The sequence below is a fragment of the Scyliorhinus torazame genome, chromosome 14 (genome assembly GCF_047496885.1).
Source record: "Scyliorhinus torazame isolate Kashiwa2021f chromosome 14, sScyTor2.1, whole genome shotgun sequence".
NCBI lineage: Eukaryota > Metazoa > Chordata > Chondrichthyes > Carcharhiniformes > Scyliorhinidae > Scyliorhinus > Scyliorhinus torazame.
This window is the reverse complement of record NC_092720.1, coordinates 49,384,129-49,403,919: the sequence shown is the minus strand read 5'-3', so window position 1 is coordinate 49,403,919 and position 19,791 is coordinate 49,384,129. Positions and strand designations below refer to the sequence as shown.

At 48.0% G+C, this 19,791-nt stretch overlaps 1 protein-coding gene across 8 annotated transcripts in view; it reads left to right on the top strand.

The window, feature by feature from the left end:
- Positions 1-19,791, top strand: part of LOC140389711 (uncharacterized) — a 201,990-nt gene that overhangs the window by 41,159 nt on the left and 141,040 nt on the right. For all 8 annotated transcript variants that reach the window (XM_072474143.1, XM_072474145.1, XM_072474144.1 and 5 more), the window contains exons 2-3: positions 12,979-13,125; positions 13,464-13,613. In XM_072474143.1, coding sequence (XP_072330244.1) covers positions 12,979-13,125; positions 13,464-13,613 — 297 coding nt within the window. The remainder of the gene's footprint in view (positions 1-12,978; positions 13,126-13,463; positions 13,614-19,791) is intronic.

The window sequence follows — 19,791 nt, the reverse complement described above, 5'->3', positions numbered from 1 at the left end:
CAGGGTGTGCAACCTGACGCTGACAAGGTGCTGGCAATCAATGCCATGAAGACCCCAGAGGACAAAAAGGCGGTCCTACGTTTCCTTGGGATGGTAAATTTTCTCGGAAAATTCATTCCTAACATGGCATCCCTCACCACAGCCTTCCGGTATCTCGTAAAAAAGTCAACAGTGTTCCAGTGGCTTCTCGCACATCAAGCGAAGTGGCTTGAGCTGAAGGCGAAGCTCACCACAGCCCCAGTACTGGCATTCTTTGACCCGACCAAGGATACCAAGATATCCACAGACGCAAGCCAGGACGGCATTGGTGCGGTGCTCCTCCAGAGAGACGACTCCTCGTCCTGGGCTCCAGTGGCATATGCATCCAGGGCCATGACTCCGGACGAACAATGGTATGCCCAGATCGAAAAAGAGTGCTTGGGTCTCCTGACAGGAATAGTCAAGTTTCATGACTATGTATACGGTCTGCCAAACTTCACGGTGGAAACAGACCACAGGCCTTTAGTCCACATAATCCAGAAGGATTTAAATGATATGACACCTCGGCTGCAGCAAATACTTCTTCGTCTCTGCCGATATGACTTCGAACTCGTCTACACACCGGGTAAGGAGCTGATCATCGCGGATGTGCCATCCCGATCCATCACCACGCCATGTGAACAGGGCGACTTCATTCACCACATTGAGGCGCAGGTACAGTTGTGTGCCTGCAACCTCCCAGCCACTGATGAACGCGTTGTCCAAATACATGAAGAAACTGCCAAAGATCCTCTATTGTAACGTGTGATGCAACACCTCGCCCATGGGTGGCAAAAGGGACAGTGCCCCCGAGTTCTTCAACGTTAAGGACGAGTTAACGGTTGTTGAGGGGATCCTTCTTAAACTGGATAGAATCATCATTCCCCAAAGCATGCAAACCATGCTGCTCAGATAGATCCATGAGGGTCACCTTGGGGTCGAGAAATCTCGACGCAGAGCTCGGCAGGCAGTTTACTGTCCTGGCATCAGCCAGGACATTGCCAACACGGTCCTCAACTGCACAACATGCCAGGAATTCCAACCATCCCAGCCCAAGGAAACACTGCAACAGCACGAGATCATGACCTCTCCGTGGTCCAAGGTGGGGATAGACCTCTTTCATGCAAATGGGCGTGATTACGTGCTTTGCAAGGCTGCAGACTCAGCCTCTGATTTTAACCTGGCGCTGTTGGCATACAGGACAACCCCTCTGTCGATTGGTTTGTCTCCGGCGCAGGTGCTCATGAACCGCAACCTGCGGACGACTGTTCCAGCCATCCATGATCCAGACCTTGCAGTTTGAAAAGAGCATGGGAGTGTCTGTGTTTTGAAGTGAGCTGGATCTCTGCCATGAAAGACAATCTCTGGATCATTTGGGTGATTTAAACTCATAATAGTAAAGCCTTTAACCTGATGTGATTCTGTTTAAAGGTGTTAAGTCTCTTGGAAGTTTGAAGGAACATTTTGAGGCATTATTTACTGTTGCAATATTTTCTGAGTTATCTTTGAAGTAAGGGGTGTTAAGAGATCCAATGTGTATTTAAGATGTTAAGTTGAGTTCATGGAATAAACAGTGTTTTGTGTTTAAAAACCCACGTGTCCATAATTGTAATCCCACAGCTAGGGAAAAAGCCGTGTGCTTGGAAAAGCAACAAATCCATTAAAGGGAGAGGTTTGTTGAACTCCATGATACATTTTGGGGTTCTGAAAACGCCTCGTCCATAACAATTGGGGGCTCGAGGGGGATAAAAGTCTATCTATTGGATTGTTTTTTTGTGAACTTAAAGAAACTGAAGGATTGTTGCTTTTCCGCTGTGATATTTTAGTTTAAGTGGGGAGAGTGTTGTGAACAATGGCTCTTTCCGAGGCTCAGAAGTTTTTGGGGGTGGAGAATGTCACACATAGTACTTTACGGACAGAAACGAAAAGCAGACTGTTAGATTTGGCAAGAACATTGCAGTTAACATTACCTGACAAAGTGCGAAAAGATGAGGTAATTATGGCGGTGGTTAAGCATTTAAAGTTGCCTGAGATAGAGTTTGACTCATTGGAAATGGCAAAAATTCAGTTGCAAACTAAACAAATGGAACATGAGAAAGGATTAAAGTGGCTTGAATACGAGAGTGAGAGAGAGGAAAGAGAAAGAGAAAGTGAGAGCGAGGAAAAAGAAAGAGAAACAGAGAGAGAGGAAAAAGAAAAGGAGAGAGAAGAAAGGAGAAAAGAAAGAATAGCCCTAGCAGAACAAAAAGAAAAAGAAAGGGAGATACAGATCAGGGAAAAAGATAAAGAGAGGGAGTTTGAACTTCAGAAAATGGCCATGAAACATGACAATCAGTTAAAATTGGCAGATGTAAAGGGACACGTACAGTTGGAGGAGATGGATGAGGATAATGAGACTGAGCGTCATAGTCAAAGACGTGGTGGGAATCTATTTAAATATGTCCAAGCATTGCCAAGATTTGACGAGCAGGATGTGGAAGCCTTTTTCATTTCATTTGAGAAGGTAGCTAAACAAATGAAATGGCCACAGGACATGTGGGTGTTACTGATTCAAACAAAGCTGGTAGGTAGAGCTAGTGAAGTGTTTGCATCACTACCGGAGGAGGTATCTGGAACGTATGAGGAGCTGAAGAAACCCATCTTTTGTGCATATGAGCGAGTGCCTGAAGCTTACAGACAAAGGTTTAGAAATTTAAGGAAAGAATTTGGTCAAACATACATGGAGTTTGAAAGGCTCAAACAGAGTAATTTTGATAGGTGGATAAGGGCTTTGAAAATAGACCAAATGTATGAAGCTCTCAGAGAAATTATGCTTTTGGAAGAGTTTAAAAATTCAATTCCTGATGTAGTGAGAACTTATGTGGAAGAACAGAGGGTTAAAACTGTGAGATTAGCAGCGGAAATGGCAGATGATTATGAATTAGTTCACAAATCAAAGATTGGTTTCCGACATCAGTTTCAGCCGGTGAGGGATAGAAACTGGGGACATGAAAAAATACTCAAGTGGTAAAGGTAAAGATGATCTGATGGGAGACAGTAAAGAGAGTGTACCTCATATTAAAAAATAAATCCAGGAGGGTGGAAAAGAAATGAAAAGTTTCAGATGTTTTCACTGTAATAAACTAGGCCATGTAAAGTCACAGTGTTGGTGGTTGAAGAAAAGCACTGGGAAGGCTGATGTGGTAAAACAGGATAAGACTGTGGGACTTGTTAGAGTGGTAAAGGAAAGTCCAAGGGAAGCGAAGGAGGTGCAAACGATTGTCCAGCCTGTTCAAGAAGTAATTGTTAAGAAGGTGCCAGATGTCTTTAAAGAATTTACTTGTGTGGGTAAAATTTATTCATGTGTATTAGGAGGAGCAGGTAAAGAAGTCACAATTTTAAGAGATACAGGAGCTAGTCAATCTTTGATGGTAAGAGATGAGGAATTATGTAGTTTGGGAAGAATGGTGCCAGAAAAGGTGATGATATGTGGAATTCAGGGCGAGAGGAGTAGCGTTCCATTATATAAGGTAAGGTTGGAAAGTCCAGTGAAGAGTGGTGAAGTGTTAGTAGGAGTAATAGATAAACTATCTTGTCTAAGAATACAGTTTATCTTGGGTAATGATATAGCTGGATCGCAGGTGGGAGTGATGCCTACTGTGGTTGATAAGCCAGTGGAATATCAGTCAACTGAAGTGTTGAAGGACAAATATCCTGAGATTTTTCCAGATTGTGTAGTAACAAGGTCGCAAAATCACAGGTTAAGACAAGAGGAGAAATCAAAGAGTGAAGATGAAGTTGAAGTGCAATTGTCAGAAACGATTTTTGATCAGATGGTTGAAAAAGAACAAGAACAGGTGGAGGATGAGGCGGATATTTTTAGTTCAGGAAAATTGGTGGAGTTACAACAGAAAGATGTAGAAATAAAACGGATATATCAGAAAGCATATACTGAAGAGAAATGCCGAGGAGTTGTGGAATGGATGGATCGTGCAGAGACTTTGTTCAAAGAGACTGTCAATCGAGAAGGGTTTCGGTTGGAGGAAGAAGAACAAAGAAAAATGGACTATATTATTATACCTGTTTGCGTCTGTTCTTTTCTTTCAATGAAAATGTATATTTACTGTGTGCATTTCTTAGTGGATGGTGCAAAAGTGAAAAATGAAACCATCTTGAAGTTGATGGTTTATTATTTTTTTCTTGGGGGAGTTGTCATGTGAGAGTGCATTTAAGAACTGGATGTTTAAGCAATGTGCCTTTAAGAAAACAGTGATATCATAGAGTGGGTGGAGCTCAGCTCAGTTCAGCCATTTTGCAGGGTGTTTTTGCAGTTTGAAAAGTGCCTGGCTGGTTTTGCTGAGAGCAGCTAAAAAGTGCCTGGCTGGTTTTGCTGAGAGCAGTTTAAAAGTAGAAAGCCAGTTTGAGACAGCAGCTTGAGAAGTTCTGTTTTGCTGTGATCTGCTTGAAGGGAGAAAGCCAGGTTTGAGAAAGCACCGTGGGTGTGTCTGTGGGTTTCCAGAGAGCTGCATGAAGAAAGCAAGGTGCTGGAGCTGAAGTCAACCAAGCTAATATATCTCTGCCATTCTACAGAAAATATATATATCCTTTAACCTGATGTGATACTGTTTAAAGGTGTTTAGTCTCTTGGAAGTTTGAAGGAACATTTTAAGGAGTTATATACTGTTGCAATATTTTCTGAGTTATCTTTGAAGTAAGGGGTGTTAAGAGATCCAATGTTTATTTCAGACGTTAAGTTGAGTTCATGGAATAAACAGTGTTTTGTGTTTAAAAAACCCATGTGTCCATAATTGTAATCCTACACCTAGGGGAAATGCCGTGGGCTCGGAAAAGCAACTAATACATTAAAGGGGGAGGTTGGTTGAACTCCATGATACATTTTGGGGTTCTGAAAACGTCTCGCCCATAACAATGTATGTACAGCCACATTCCAAAATTTTTTTCAACAAGGACAGATGTCATAATATCCACTCATGTATATAATGAGATGCAGACAGGCAGTGATTGACACACAGGATAACCAATGAGCACACACGACACAGAACAACCAATCACCAGACAGGACATTACCACTATAAAACACACAAGGCATTAAGACTCTCCCTCTTCTCACAGGATTCAGCTACAGAGATAGTTAGAGTGCACAAGGCCGTGGGCACCGTCTCCATGTGGCAGAGAGCTTGTCTGGTCAAGCCAGTCAGAGGTTATCAATTTAGACTAATAGAGTGTCAGCCCACAGCAGATTATGTACAGCAACCAGCAGGTTCAATAAAACAGTGTTGGACCATCTCCTGTGTCGGAAGCCTGTTTCTCGTCTCACTGCATCCAGTTGCAGTCAATGTTAAACCAACTCAAATAACACATCATACAGTACTTTGCTTCCTGAAGTCAATGACCCGCTCTTTAGTTTTGCTGGCATTGAGGGATAGATTGTTGTCGTTGCACCACTCCACTAGGTTCTCGATCTCCCCCCTGTATTCTGACTCGCCTTTTTTCGAGATCCAACCACGATGGGCGTGTCGTCAGCAAACATGTAGATGGAGTTGGAACCAAATTTTGCTACGCAGTCGTATAGTAGGGGGTTAAATACGCAGCCTTGAGGGGCCACGGTATTGAGGACTATCGTGGAGGAGGTATTGTTTTTTATTCTTACTGATTGTGGTCTGTGGATCAAAGTCGAGGATCCAGTTGCAGAATGAGGAGCCAAGTCCTAGGTTTTGGAGCTTTGATATGAGCTTGGCTGGGATTATGGTATTGAAGGCGGAGCTGTAGTCAATAAATATGAGTCTGATGTAGGAGTCCTTGTTGTCAGAATGCTCTAGGGATGAGTGTAGGGCCAGGGAGACGGCATCAGCTGTGGTCCGGTTGTGGCGGTATGCAAATTGCAGTTGATCTAGCCATTCTGGGAGTATTGAGTTGATGCGCTTCGTGACCAACCTCTCGAAGCACTTCATTACGATTGATGTCAGCGCCACCGGATGGTAGTCAGAGGCACGTTGCCTGGTTCTTCTTTGGCACCGGTATGATGATGGTCTTGCCGTAAACATGGCTGTGTGTGGACCCGACTTGCCAGATAGTGCGTCCCTGGCCCGCCCCCCTACCAGTTACCCCGTCCCCTTGCGGAAGACCCCACCCCTGGCCGACAGCAAGGCTCCCGCCCGACTGTGGCAGCGCTGGACACAGTACGCAGCCGCTGAGACCACACACCAACTGCGTGGTCCGGAACTTGGCACATTGAGGGCGGAGCATCGGGGGAAGGCAATCAGGTGATGCGCTAAGGCCATCCAATGGCGTGATGACGCCATTTTGCATAGGGCGGAGCAGACAAAATCTGCGTCAAACAGGCGTCGCCCCCGATTTCAGGGTCAAAAGGGATTTTCCGCCCGATCGCCGATTACAAAATCGGAACAATGATTCCCGTCCTTAGTGTTCGCGCCAGGGCAAGATGCGTGGACTTTCACGACAACAAAACTGCCGCTGAACCTGGACTGATTCCGTGACTGTGGAGGGGCTAGCACCGTCGTCACGAGGAACACAATTGATTCCAATGAAAAGCGGTGCGGGATTCACTGGGTCCATGATTGACACTCGGGAGGCTGACAAGCTGCAGCCGCATATACACATTACAATCCCCACACACATCCCAGCCAACAAGGTGGCACTGGTTGTGCTGGAGGTCGCCCATGCAGGTGCTGGGTTAGCTGGGGCCACAGGGCACCTGGGGGGACACCCATAGGACCTGTGTTCCTAAGTTCACAGTGGGTTGTCAGTAGTGTGCGCAACTGCATGGCTGCCTTTCCGGTTGCGTCAATGGTGTTCTGTGCCTATTAACCCTGACCCCACACCCCTCCTCCTGACCATCCCCTGCTACACCCCCCAGCCCTGGCAGAAGCCCCCCGTCGGCACAACTGTCAGCAAACTATGGCGATGTTGGACATTTTCCACACCCCCTCTCTCCCTCAGCAGTCACGATTTTTAAAAGCACAAGTGAACCGTGCCGTCGGGAGGTGGAGAATCACTAATGACATGCTAACGGAGTTCACTGTACTTGCGTTCCAGACCACATTGATGCCGCTGTCAAGGTGACGGAGAATTGCCATTTGGCGTCAAATCGGTGCCGGTTGTGATTTTGGCATTGGAACCATGGGTGGGATTCTCCCCTACCCGGCGGGGCGGGGGGGTCCCGCCATGGTGGAGTGGCGGGAACCACTCCGGCGTCGGGCCGCACCAAAGGTGCGGAAGCCTCCGCACCTTTAGGGGGCCAAGTCCTCACCTTGAGGGGCTAAGCCCGCGCCGGAGCGGTTTCCGCTCCACCGGCTGGCGGGAAAGGCCTTTGGCGCCACGCCAGCCGGGGCCGAAAGGGCTTCGCTGGGCGACCCGTGTCCGCGCATGCGTGGGAGCATCAGCGGCTGTTGACGTCATCCCCGCGCATGCGCAGGGGAGGGGGTCTCTTCCGCCTCCGCCATAGTGAAGACCATGGCGAAGACGGAAGAAAAAGAGTGCCCCCACTGCGCAGGCCTGCCCGCCGATCGGTGGGCCCCGATCACGGGCCAGGCCACCGTGGGGGCACCCCCCGGGGCCAGATCATCCCACCCCCCCCCCCCACCCCCCCCCAGGACCCGCCCGCGGCGCCTTGTCCCGCCGTTCAAAAGGTGGTTTAATCTATGCTGGCAGGACAGGCATTCCAGCAGCTGGACTTCGGCCCATTGCGGGCCGGAGAATCGGCGGGGGTGGGCCCGCCGACCGGCGCGGCGCGATTCCCGCCCTCGCCGAATCTCTGGTGGTGGAGACTTCGGGACACGGCGGGGACGGGATTCTTTAACTTATTATTTTATTCAATTATTTATTCACTTGATATATTAATTAATCTTGTCACAAACTACCGGACAAATTTAAACCTTTGGAAAATAGAGATTGACCACTTACTGGATATTCACCAGATACTCAAGAACAGCCCTCCTCCTCCACATAGAACAGTAACATTTGTGCCACACAGGGCCAGGCAAAAACCAGCTCCAAGAAGAGGGAATCAAACCATCGCCCTTTGATATTCAATAGCATTATCATCACTGAATCCCCCACTATCAGCATCCATTATATGGACGAGCCATACAAATTCTGTGGTTACTAGGACAGGTCAGAGGCTAGCAATCCTGCAGAGAATAACTCGCCTTTTGACTCCCCAAAGCCTGTCCACCATCTACAAGTCACGGCCGGGATTCTCCGATCCCGCGGAGGGTCAGAGAATCGCCGTGAGGTGCGTGAGAATCACGACATGCCGCTCTGATGCCGACCCGCCGATTCTCTGACGCCATGCCAGTCAGGGGCCGTTGAACGCGCCCCTCCCTTCCCCCCCCCCCAGCGATTCTCCGCGCCTCGACAGGCCGAGTGCCTGCCAAGTTCGGCTGAGTTCCGCCGGCGTAGGTTACGTATGGTCCTCCCCGGCGGGACCTCGGAGCTCTGACTACGGGGGCCGTCCTGGTGGTGGTGGTGGGGGGCGGGGGGGGGGGGGGCGGGGGAATCAGACTCCAGGGGGGAGACCTCCATGGTGGCCTGGCCCGCGATCAGGGTCTACCGATCAGCGGGCGGGTTAATTCTGTGGGTGGCCTATGTTCCTCCGTGACGGGCCCATGTCGGGCTCCGCCATATTGCCCGGGGGCCGGCAGGGAGACGGGAACACATGCGCATGTGTGGATTCGCCGTGGGGCGCATGCGCGGACCCGCGCCGGCCGTGGCACACCGGCTTTCGAGCGCCGGAACAGCGGGCACCACTCTGGCGCCGTACCAGCCCCTTAGGAAGGGGTGAATACCTGGGCCTGGAGGCCCATTGGCGCCGGAGTGGCTCGCGCCGCTTTGGACGCCGGAGTCAGAACTATGCGCGGGATCAGAGAATCCCGGCCCAGTAGTCTGTACTCCCGAACTATACTGTCGGATCACTCTGTCAGTGCTGACCTGGAAACTGGCAGTGCCAGCCTGGTTCCAATATGTTAGAGTCATGGTTCCAAGGATAGTGCCTGGATGCCAGGTTGGCAATGCCAGGGTGCCAGGTTGGCACTGGCAAGAGCCATAACCTGAGGTGTGCCATGCCCATGGAAGGAGATGGTGAAGGGGGTATGAAGGGTGGGGGGAGAGCATGAATGGGAATCATGAATGGTGGGGAGGTAAAGGAGGAGTCCTGAAAATGGGGGGAGATGGGGGGAGGTAGAGTGTGGCCCTAAAGGTGGGTGGACCTCAGCAACCCGATAGTGAGATATGCTCACTTGAGTTGGGGGAGGGAGTGCAATGCACCAATGTCCACAAGAATGGATGGGTGTGAGGTAGGATCACCTTCATACAAGGGGTGGAGGGGCTCATGCTATCTTTTAGAGATGGGGTGAAAGATTGCTCCTCAGGGGTTGAGGGTTGGGGGTGGTTGTCTGCGGGATGTAGTACTGTTCCTTGGGTGGAACATGTGGGGGACACCCAACCTCACTTTGAGATCAGGGCACCCTTTGAGAATGGCACCCCGATCTCCGAGGGGCCAGTCTAACCAACAACTTTTGATCCCCACTGCTGAAAAAGATTCGAAGGCCTGGATTCTTTGGCCGCCCGGTGACTGGAAATTCCCTCCTGAGATCAATGGACCTTTACAAGGTCTGTGTACCACCCGTGGTGGTCTTGAGGAGGGCGCGGCCGAAGAATCCAGCCCAAATTGTGGGATTTAGTGGTGAAAAGCTCCCCAAGCTCCAAAAAAGTAAGTGTGGGTGAATACTGGTCTGGATCCCACGAAAAAAGTCCGTGCGAATCACTCCTCCAAAATCGCCCAAAATGAGTAATTGTTTGGGTGAATCGCGGCCTGGGTTTGTATCCACTAGAGTTCAGAGGCAATTTGGCCGTGACCTTTAAGATTCCGGGGAATATTGACAGGCTGAATGTGAACTGGGTGCTTCCTTTTGTCAGAGAATCTAGAACTAGTGACCACTGTTTAAAAATAAGTGCTCATTTAAGTCAGATATGAGGAGAATTTGTTTCTCGGAGGGTTGTGCATCTCTGGAACTCTCTTTCTCAAAAGTCAGTTGAAGCCTTTGAATATTTTTAATGCAGAACGAGCTAGATTCTTGGTTAACATGGGGGTGAAAGATTATCGGGGGTGGGTGGGATTGTGGAGTTGAGGTTCCAATCAGAACAGCCATGATCTTAATGAATGTTGGAGTATGCTTGAGGGGCTGAATGGCCTACTCCTGCTCCTAATTCATATGTTCATATGCTGGATGTGGTAGCGTGGCCCCTTTAAGGGGTGATACTTCCTGGGCCACATGACACACGTGGAACCTATGCGGACACAGGGCACGAACGTAAACCTATCAGGGGATTTGCCACAGTTCTGGCCATTGTGGTTTGGCCAGAGTTAGCCTGGGAGTCATGGGAACAAGACCGGTGCATTAGTTGTGCTGTCCAATGTATATAGTTTGCTTTAGTTCAAGAAACCTCGTGTTTGAACACTGCCCCATCGATCACCTCGCAATATAACATTGGCAATGTGAGTAAAACAAGACAGCCAAAGGAAATCTTTGGAAATTTGGACGGGGTAGGGGAAAGAGTCTCTCAGAATACAAAAAGGGAAAAGATCATTTGCAGTCGACTAGCGATGCCAATGTTTGGAAAAATTGATCTGTTTGGTTCGGAGGTCAACGATTGGGGCCAATATGTCAAAAGGCTTTGATACATTTTCGCTGCCAATGAAATAACAGCAGAAGAGAAGCAAAAGGTAATATTCCTGACTTTTTGCAGACCACAAACATACAACCTTGTGTGTAGTTTAACATCTCCGGACGCTCCGGTCTCCAAGACCATTGATCAATTGGTGTAGTTAGTGAGAGACCATTAGAATCCCCGGCCCTTCATCATTATGCAGATACAATTTTAATACAGCCATCAGTGTTCCGGGTGAAACAATATCTGCTTTCGTCACCAGACTTCGATGAATGTCTGAACATAGTGAATTTGGTAGTTCTCTCAGTGACATTCTCATGACTGGTTGGTCTGTGGGATCAACAACTTAAATATTCAGAAGATGTTGCTGGCAGAAAACAAGATATCCTTAGACAAGGCGGTTGCGTTTTCCCAAGCGACTGAAGGTCCTGAAGAAACATCAGAAGTACACAATGTTAATGTGGTGAGATTAAGTAAAATATGCCCCATTGTGATCACCCTCATCGGCAATGACCGTCCACTCAGAATGGAGGTCGATACAGGTACAGCTGCCACAGTTGTGGGTGAGCAGATATTTAAGTTCCTGTGGGGAGGGCTGCAGCCTGTGAATCTTAGTAGAACATTACAGCGCAGTACAGGCCCTTCGGCCCTCGATGTTGCGCCGACCTGCGAAACCACTCTAAAGCCCATCTACACTATTCCCTTATTGTCCATATGTCTAACCACTGACCATTTGAATGCCCTTAGTGTTGGCGAGTCCACTACTGTTGCAGGCAGGGCATTCCACGCCCTTACTACTCTCTGAGTAAAGAACCTACCTCTGATATCTGTCTTATATCTATCTCCCCTAAATTTAAAGGTATGTCCCCTCGTGCTAGACATCACCATCTGAGGAAAAAGGCTCTCACTGTCCACCCTATTCAATCCTCTGATCATCTTGTATGCCTCAATTAAGTCACTTCTTAACCTTCTTCTCTCTAGCGAAAACAGCCTCAAGTCCCTTAGCCTTTCCTCATAAGATCTTCCCTCCATACCAGGCAACATTCTGGTAAATCTCCTCTGCACCCTTTCCAATGCTTCCACATCCTTCCTATAATGCGGCGACCAGAATTGCACGGCAATATTCCAAATGCGGCCGCACCTAAACTCAATCCTTCTACCAATAAAAGCTAACACACCGTACGCCTTCTTAACAACCCTCTCAACCTGGGTGGCAACTTTCAGGGATCTATGTACATGGACACCGAGATCTCTCTGCTCATCCACACTGCCAAGAATCTTACCATTAGCCCAGTACTCAGTCTTCCTGTTATTCCTTCCAAAATGAATCACATCACACTTTTCTGCATTAAACTCCATTTGCCACCTCTCAGCCCAGCGCTGCAGCTTATCTATGTCCCTCTGTAACTTGTAACATCCTTCCGCATTGTCCACAACTCCACCGACTTTAGTGTCATCTGCAAATTTACTCACCCATCCTTCTACGCCCTCCTCCAGGTCATTTATAAAAATGACAAACAGCCCCAAAACAGATCCTTGTGATACCTTTTGCATTTGTAACCAATGACCGGCAACCTTAGCCACCTAGTCGTGAGAAGCACTGAAGATATTCGGCACAGCATCCATACCAGTATCCTACCAGGAGCAGACAGTCCAGCTACCATTGATCATTGTCAAGGGAAAGAAGTCAACCCTCATGGGGCATGAAGAAAAACAAATTCAGTTGTTCAGAAATATTCAGTATTTCCAGGAACTCCTGCAGAAATACTGCAAGGTCTTCCAGAGAGACTTAGGTGTGACGTTAAAGATCTATGTAGAGCCAGAAGCAACACCAACATCTTTATTTTGCCTTGAGCGCTACACCAGAAAGTAGAGGTGCAGTTGAAGCGTCTGGAAGACCTGGGGGTAATTACTCCAGTACAGTTTTCAGAATGAGACGCTGCCATTATATCAGTGTTGAAGCCTGACTACACGGTCTAATCTGCTGAGCTCAGCAACATGAAACAGTTCAAAAATCTCTTTCTGGGTGCGAACGTCGTGATGTCACAGTGGAGGGACGGGGGAATTGGGGAAATGCGATCTCTCCGGAGAGAATCATCTTTTACGATTCTCTCTGGATTTTCGGCCTGCGTCTCCGTTCTCTCTGACAACAATCGCAGGCTGAAAATCACCCCCACATTTTTCAGGATTAACATCATGTTATTTATGTGGGACAGGTAAGAATAAGCTCATTTCATATTGAAAAACTAAAGATTCATCTTGTTTACACAGTTACATCAACAGATCCTACAAGCACTCTGGCTGAGTTATCTTCTGCACCTGGGATATCAACAACTACAACAGAAAACTTTACGTCCACAACACTAACAAGTGCACCAGTGCCAACAACTACAGCGAGTTCCCCTCAGCCATTAACAAGTGAGTCTACAACAGTGAGCTCAGCAACATGAATCAGTTCAGAAACATAGGAATTAGTAAGGGTCAGACCTTTTCTTCAGCAGCTATTTCATACTGATGGTGCTGAAAATAATTCAATCTTTCAAGAGTTTATGACTCATTTAAAGAACATTATATTTTATCATTTTTTTAAATCACTGCTGGATCATTAACAACTATCAATATAGAAATACAAAGGCATCCTGTTTGGAAATGGCAATGTTATATGTATATGGATTAAAATCATGCACTTTATGAAGGATAAATAAGATTGAGCTCATGTTATATTTAAAAACTAAAGATTGATTTTGTTTTCACAGCTACATTAAGTAATCTGACAACTATTACCGCTGAGATATCTTCCACACCCGAACAATCAACAACTACAACAACAAATTTTACACCCGCAACAACACTAACAAGTACACCAGGACCAACAACTGCACAGAGTTCCACTCAACCATTAGCAAGTAAGTCCAAAAAACACCTTCCACAATAATGAAACTTATTCCAGATCCTATTGTCAGAATTCTCCCATGCCCCGGCCAAGGAGATCAATGGTATGAGGGGGTGGCATATTCGACCGGAGGCCCAGAAATCGGTTTTATTGCCATGAATTACCCAGGGGATCTTACACTGGTGCCCGTCAAGGTGTGTCGGAAACCCGCCAGACGCCGATGTGAACCTGATTTGCATCATAATGGAATTCAAATGAAGGCCCAACCCTCCACACCCAAATCTTCGAAAAACAGCTCGGAGCAAAACACTGTGCCGTGCAAATGTTGGAACTCACCTGTAAAATGCATGGGGCTGCCTCGGTCTTAAGAATGGAGGCCACTGTCCACAGAACACCACAGCAGTGGGCAGGGGTAGAATCTACAGTTGGATCTACCAGATTTGGCGTCCTGTTGGAGGTCAACCTTACAGACCCATAATGTTCTTGTTTTTCCATCTGCTTTCTCAGGTGGACCATCTTCATTTTCAGTCCTTTCGTCTTCCTTACCCAAAAATTGATTATTGATTTTGGGTACTTGTGGCACACGGATATGAGAGCGGTCTACGTGCCATCATATAACCGTAGAATTCCTACAGCTCAGCAGTCATTCAGCAATTCAAGTCTGCACCGACCCTCTGAAAGAGCACCCTACCGGGGCGCATCCCTCAGCTCATCAGCGTAACGTCACCTAACCTGAACATCTTTTGACACTAAAGGGCAGTTTAGTGTGGTCAATCCACCTAACATACACATTATTGGACTGTGGGAGGAAACCCATGCAGACACGGGGAGAGAGTTGGCCCCCCCCCCGCGATTCTTGGGCCCGGATGGGCCAAAGTCTCGCTGCTAGAATGCCTGTCCCGCCGGCATGGATTAAACCACCTCTCTTACCGGCGGGACAAGGTGGCGCGGGCGGGCTCCGGGGTCCTGGGGGGGGCGCGGGGCGATCTGGCCCCGGTTGGTGCCCCCACGGTGGCATAGTCCGCGATCGGGGCCCACCGATCCGCGGGCGGGCCTGTGCCGTGGGGGCACTCTTTTCCTTCCGCCTTCTTCACGGTCTCCACCATGGCGGAGGCGGAAGAGACTCCCTCCACTGCGCATGCGCGGGGATGCCGTGAGCGTCCGCTAACGCTCCCGCACATGCGCCGCCCGGCAATGTCATTTCCGCGCCAGCTGGCGGGGCACCAAAGGCCTTTTCCGCCAGCTGGCGGGGCGGAAATCAGTCTGGCGCGGGCCTAGCCCCTCAAGGTTAGGGCTCGGCCCCCCAAGATGCGGAGGATTCCACACCTTTGGGGCGGCGCGATGCCCAACTGATTTGCGCCTTTTTCGGCGGGCATCGCACCGATACCGGAGAATTTCACCCCCTGAGTGAAATATTGTGGGTGAAATTTGTCATATTTTTTCAAAGTGGCAGCTCAGAATGAAAATTGCCCTGAAGCTTGTCAGTTGCACAAACCAGGGGCGGGATTTTCCGTGAATCGGCGCGATGGACCGAACCCGGCGTCAAAAATGGCACGAATCACTCCGGCGTTGGGCCCCCCGAAACGTCGCGAATTCTCTGGCCGGGAATGGGTTAGTAGCGGCGCGACGCCATTCGCGACGGCGTCACCCGTCATGGATGCGCGCGCCGACACTGCACAAAAGACGCCCCCACCCCGGAGACCCGGCAAAATGGCCGCCCGCCGCACATCGCCAAGTGAGACCCCCACTGCCTGTCCACCTTTCCCCATCCCCCTTCCCCATATCCCCTTCCCCCATATCCCCCTTCCTCCATATCCCCCTTCCCCCATATCCCCTTCCCCATATCCCCCTTTCCCCATATTTCCCCTTCCCCATATCCCCGTTCCCCCATATGCCCTTCCCCATATCCCCTTTCCCACATATCCCCCTTCACCCATATCCCCCTTCCCCATATCCCCTTCCCCCATATCCACCTTTCCCCATAGTCCCCATGTCCCCTTCCCCATATCCCCTTCCCCATATCCCCACTTCCCCCATATCAGACCCGGAGCACCAGGCAGCCGCCGCCCCCAGGACAGCCATGAGCCAGGGACAGACCCGAAGCACCAGGAGGACACTGCCCACATCTAGTGTGCGAGTGCAGCGACGCCGGCAGGCCACACCCAGTGACAAGGAGGGCAGCCACAGCAACAGGCCCCCGTCGCAGCCGACGCACAGGACACCAACACACAGGGCCCTAACACACAGGACCCTAACACACAGGACCCTAACACACAGGACACCGACACCCAGGACACTGACACACAGGACACCCACACACAGGGCCCTAACACACAGGACCCTAACACACAGGACCCTAACACACAGGACACCGACGCCCTGGACACTGACACACACGACACCCACACACAGGGGACGGATGGACAGGAATTACCACTCCAGGCATCGGGTGAGGAGCACGCCATTCTGCCACTGCTATGTCCTACACCCCGCACCATCGCGGAGACACTCGCCTTGGTTGGGCATTTTATCGATGAGCCATCTGGGACACTAACTGGTGCGCACAACAGAGCCGCCCCAGTACAGCAGGTGGAGGCAGGAGCAGCCGAGGGGCTGGTCAGTCGGAGGGCAGCCCGGCGCACGCAACCATCTGCCACCCAGACGGGTCCCGGGTTCCTGGAGTTACCACATCCACCCATAGACCCGATGCAGTCACGGACCAGGGGACGATCGAACGGGGTGACGGCCGGCTTGCGACAGCTGCAGACGAAGGTGGAGGTAGCGGTGCTGGTCATGCGTGCCACCCAGGCTGATACCGCATGGGTGGCGTCCGCGGTGGAGGCAATGGGTGCGACGGTGTCAGACATGGGTCACAGTATGCAAGGTGTGGGGCTTTCTGTGCAGACGGCGTCCATGGCGCAGGACATGGCTGCCCTCTCACAGGCAGCCATGAGTCAGAGCCAGCAGCAGATCGCAGAGGCCCTCAACGCCGTGGCTCAGTCTCAGCAGGCAATGGCCCAGTCTCTGCAGGCCTTCACCGAGGGCATCGGCGCCATTGCCCAGGTGCTGGCCGGCGTCACCCAGACACAGACAGGGATGGCCAACTCCCTGAGCTCCATGGCTGCAAACTTGCAGACCCTTGTGGATACCAGACGGGCCTCCAGGACTGGCAGCGTGTATTTAAACCTCGCCACTATTCTTAGAATTCTTAGGTTTCCCCTTTACGGAACAAGGGTCATGAGATTCTAAATGGTGGACAGGGATTCACACTCCCCGACTCCTATGCAGACTTACTAACGGGTGCTATTCAGGTCAAACTAGTGTTTCAAGTTATTCCCCGGGATAACCCGTATCTTCATAGAAGAATTTTATCTACTTACCACCTAGTAGCCTTGATCCTGGGTCCCGCGTTGCTAGATAAGTAAAATAGACTTTTGTAATAACCCACTGTTTCAGGTTTAAACTTTAAGCTATTTTCTTTTTTCTTTTAAAAGATAAAATCACTGTCGTTATTTATCTGCTGGTCTCCTCCCGGTTGTTCTACGGTTCTGCTCGGCTTTCGTCTTCTGTCTGTCCCATGTACCGAAATCACCCTGCAGGCTGAGAGTGAGTGCCTGGCTGGGGGCGATCTAGGATATATATCACCTTTAAAACAGCTTTGCTGATTACATGACATTATTCTAAAGTATTTTCTTCTGCTCCTGATCGCAATACTTTTACTGTCCATGTGCTTCCCCATCAAGTCCTCATAATATCATGAGAGGGCCTTCGTGTAAACCTGACCTTGGTCTGCCAGCTTACTGGAAGGGAGGTTTCCTTGTTAATTATACTGGGGCATTCCAGTCTTTCATTCCCTTATCTTTTGGAAGTATTGTATTTTCTTGTATTCTTAAATGTTTCAAATTATTCAAAATTAAGATTCTGATAATTCCAATCAACTGCTTGCTAAACTAATTAACTTCTATTAAAGGGTATAAAACTCATCCTCTTTATTTAACTTAAAACGTAATTTTTTATAAGAATTTCTTGAACTAAAGATATTAAGTTGCAGCATGAACTGTTTCCTTATCTCAAGGCCTGTGTGATAAAGGCTGTCTGCTTTCTAAAGAAACTTTGTCTGCAGTTAACCCTTGGAGCGCCTTCTGCTATTTTATTTTAGCATTTCATTACATTTACTCCAATGGGATCTTTTCTGTTACTTTGCTTTTTCTCATGTTTCTTGGGGTTTTTTTCCATCAGACCTTCATGTTTCAAATGTCACCTTTGCATTTTTCTCAACACCCCTCTTGACATTTGAAACATGACCCTATTCTTCTTTAATTCTCTTCCCCTTAATCATTTCTTACGGTCTTATAACCCAGATCATTATTGTCCATATTTTCATGTCCTGTTTAAAACGACATTCAAATTAATCCATTGCTCTTACCAGTGTCGATAGACATGTTATCCTTAATTCAATCACCGTGAACCATAGTGGTGGCTATCCAGAAAGGTGGCACAATAGCTAATCCCGCGTGTCATAACACCTCCAAAGCATATTACCTCCTTGGGGTGGCAGCACCGTAGACGCTTTCTCGTGTCCCTTAGAAACAGCATGCCACTCAGTCCATCAGTAACCAAAAAGGTCTTTTGTCTATCACTGGCAGTCTAGTGTCCCATTCTCTCTCCATCCAAATTGCTTTCCGTATTTCATTAGTATCGTGAATCACTATATCATGTATCATCCACTTTTTCCCTTGCCTCATTACTTTAAAAGGTTCTACCACTCTTGCTTCTGGCCCTAACTTTCTCTCATTGACTTCTAACATCATTCTGAACCAATTACGTCTGACACCCTTTGGAGTACATGAGATGATAACCTTTTGCCATGTTGCCTTCAGATCCCTTTTTTCCATTCACAATTCCCTTATAATATGAAGCGTATATTTGCCATTAAAACATTTGCTACATAATCCAAGAGCGGTTACAACCCTGCCTCTATTACATATGCAGGTACATTTAATACATTCATTATTACGCGGTATAACCCAATCAATCCCTCTCTCCATACTTCGAACCATCACCTTGTCCTTTTCCAGACAAACCTCGAGTTCTTCCTGTTTACAAATACAAAGCCAACAAATAAGTCTCATCTTAACATTTTGTTCATCTCTTAACCACACGAGTAGCACGAGTGTTATATCATTAAGCATTTTTAGTAATTATCACAATTTTAACAATAGTCAAAATAATATAATAGTGACACACTCCTTATAGGCTCTATTCAAGTGCTTTACAAAACTCCGCACTTGTTTACAAAACATGCAAAATACCCATGATATGTTAACAACATAATTCTTATTCGTGACGTTGTGATCAGGTAAGTTTTTAACACACACACTAAACAATCAACATTATACTTTTATTTACTCCCCTTTATTGAAATATTCACACAGTTTAGAAATATCCTTACCCCTTGTAATTGCCAATCAATTTCTGGACCGTCACACGCACCCTCATCTACATTAACACTGAAATTCTCATGCTGGTCCATGTTATGCTAAGGCTTGCCACCTGTCGTACGCAATCCTGTTAGATTTTGTTTTGCTGCAATCGTCTGAAAACTTAGCAACTTTCATTCACAGACATGCTGTTTTTATCATGACTTATAGCCTAGTATCATTTCATTCTATTCAGACCCTAACCCAATTGCATTTTACAGACTCATTTGTCCAGCATTCCTTCCCAATCAAATAGTCACCTCCCAATCCAAACTGTCCTAACTCCCTCTTGTTATTAAACAATAAACATTGTGATACTTTCCCCCTCTCTCCCTGTCTATTATATAACAGTCTTTAATAACATACATGACATTTATTTCTTAATAATTACAGTTCTTTAATGCAATATTGTATGCTGCATTGGTTATAATATAAAAAGTTGGTTAGTAAAAGAAAATGTTGATACAAAGTTCCCGTTGTGCTATCAAGCTGCCATTTCTAAATGTTCTTAAGCTATTGTCATTAAGCATGTTGGTGCCTCGTCAGTCGCCGCTATCCGCCGAGACCCTTAATAATTTCACTGCGTAGCATGTGTCCCATGGAGACTGCAGATCATCCATCCCTTGATGTCATAGACACACATCCAGCCAGTGATGTGTGACCGGATGTCTCACTGTTCGGTGATAATTTGATATCTCAAATCTCTTAGAT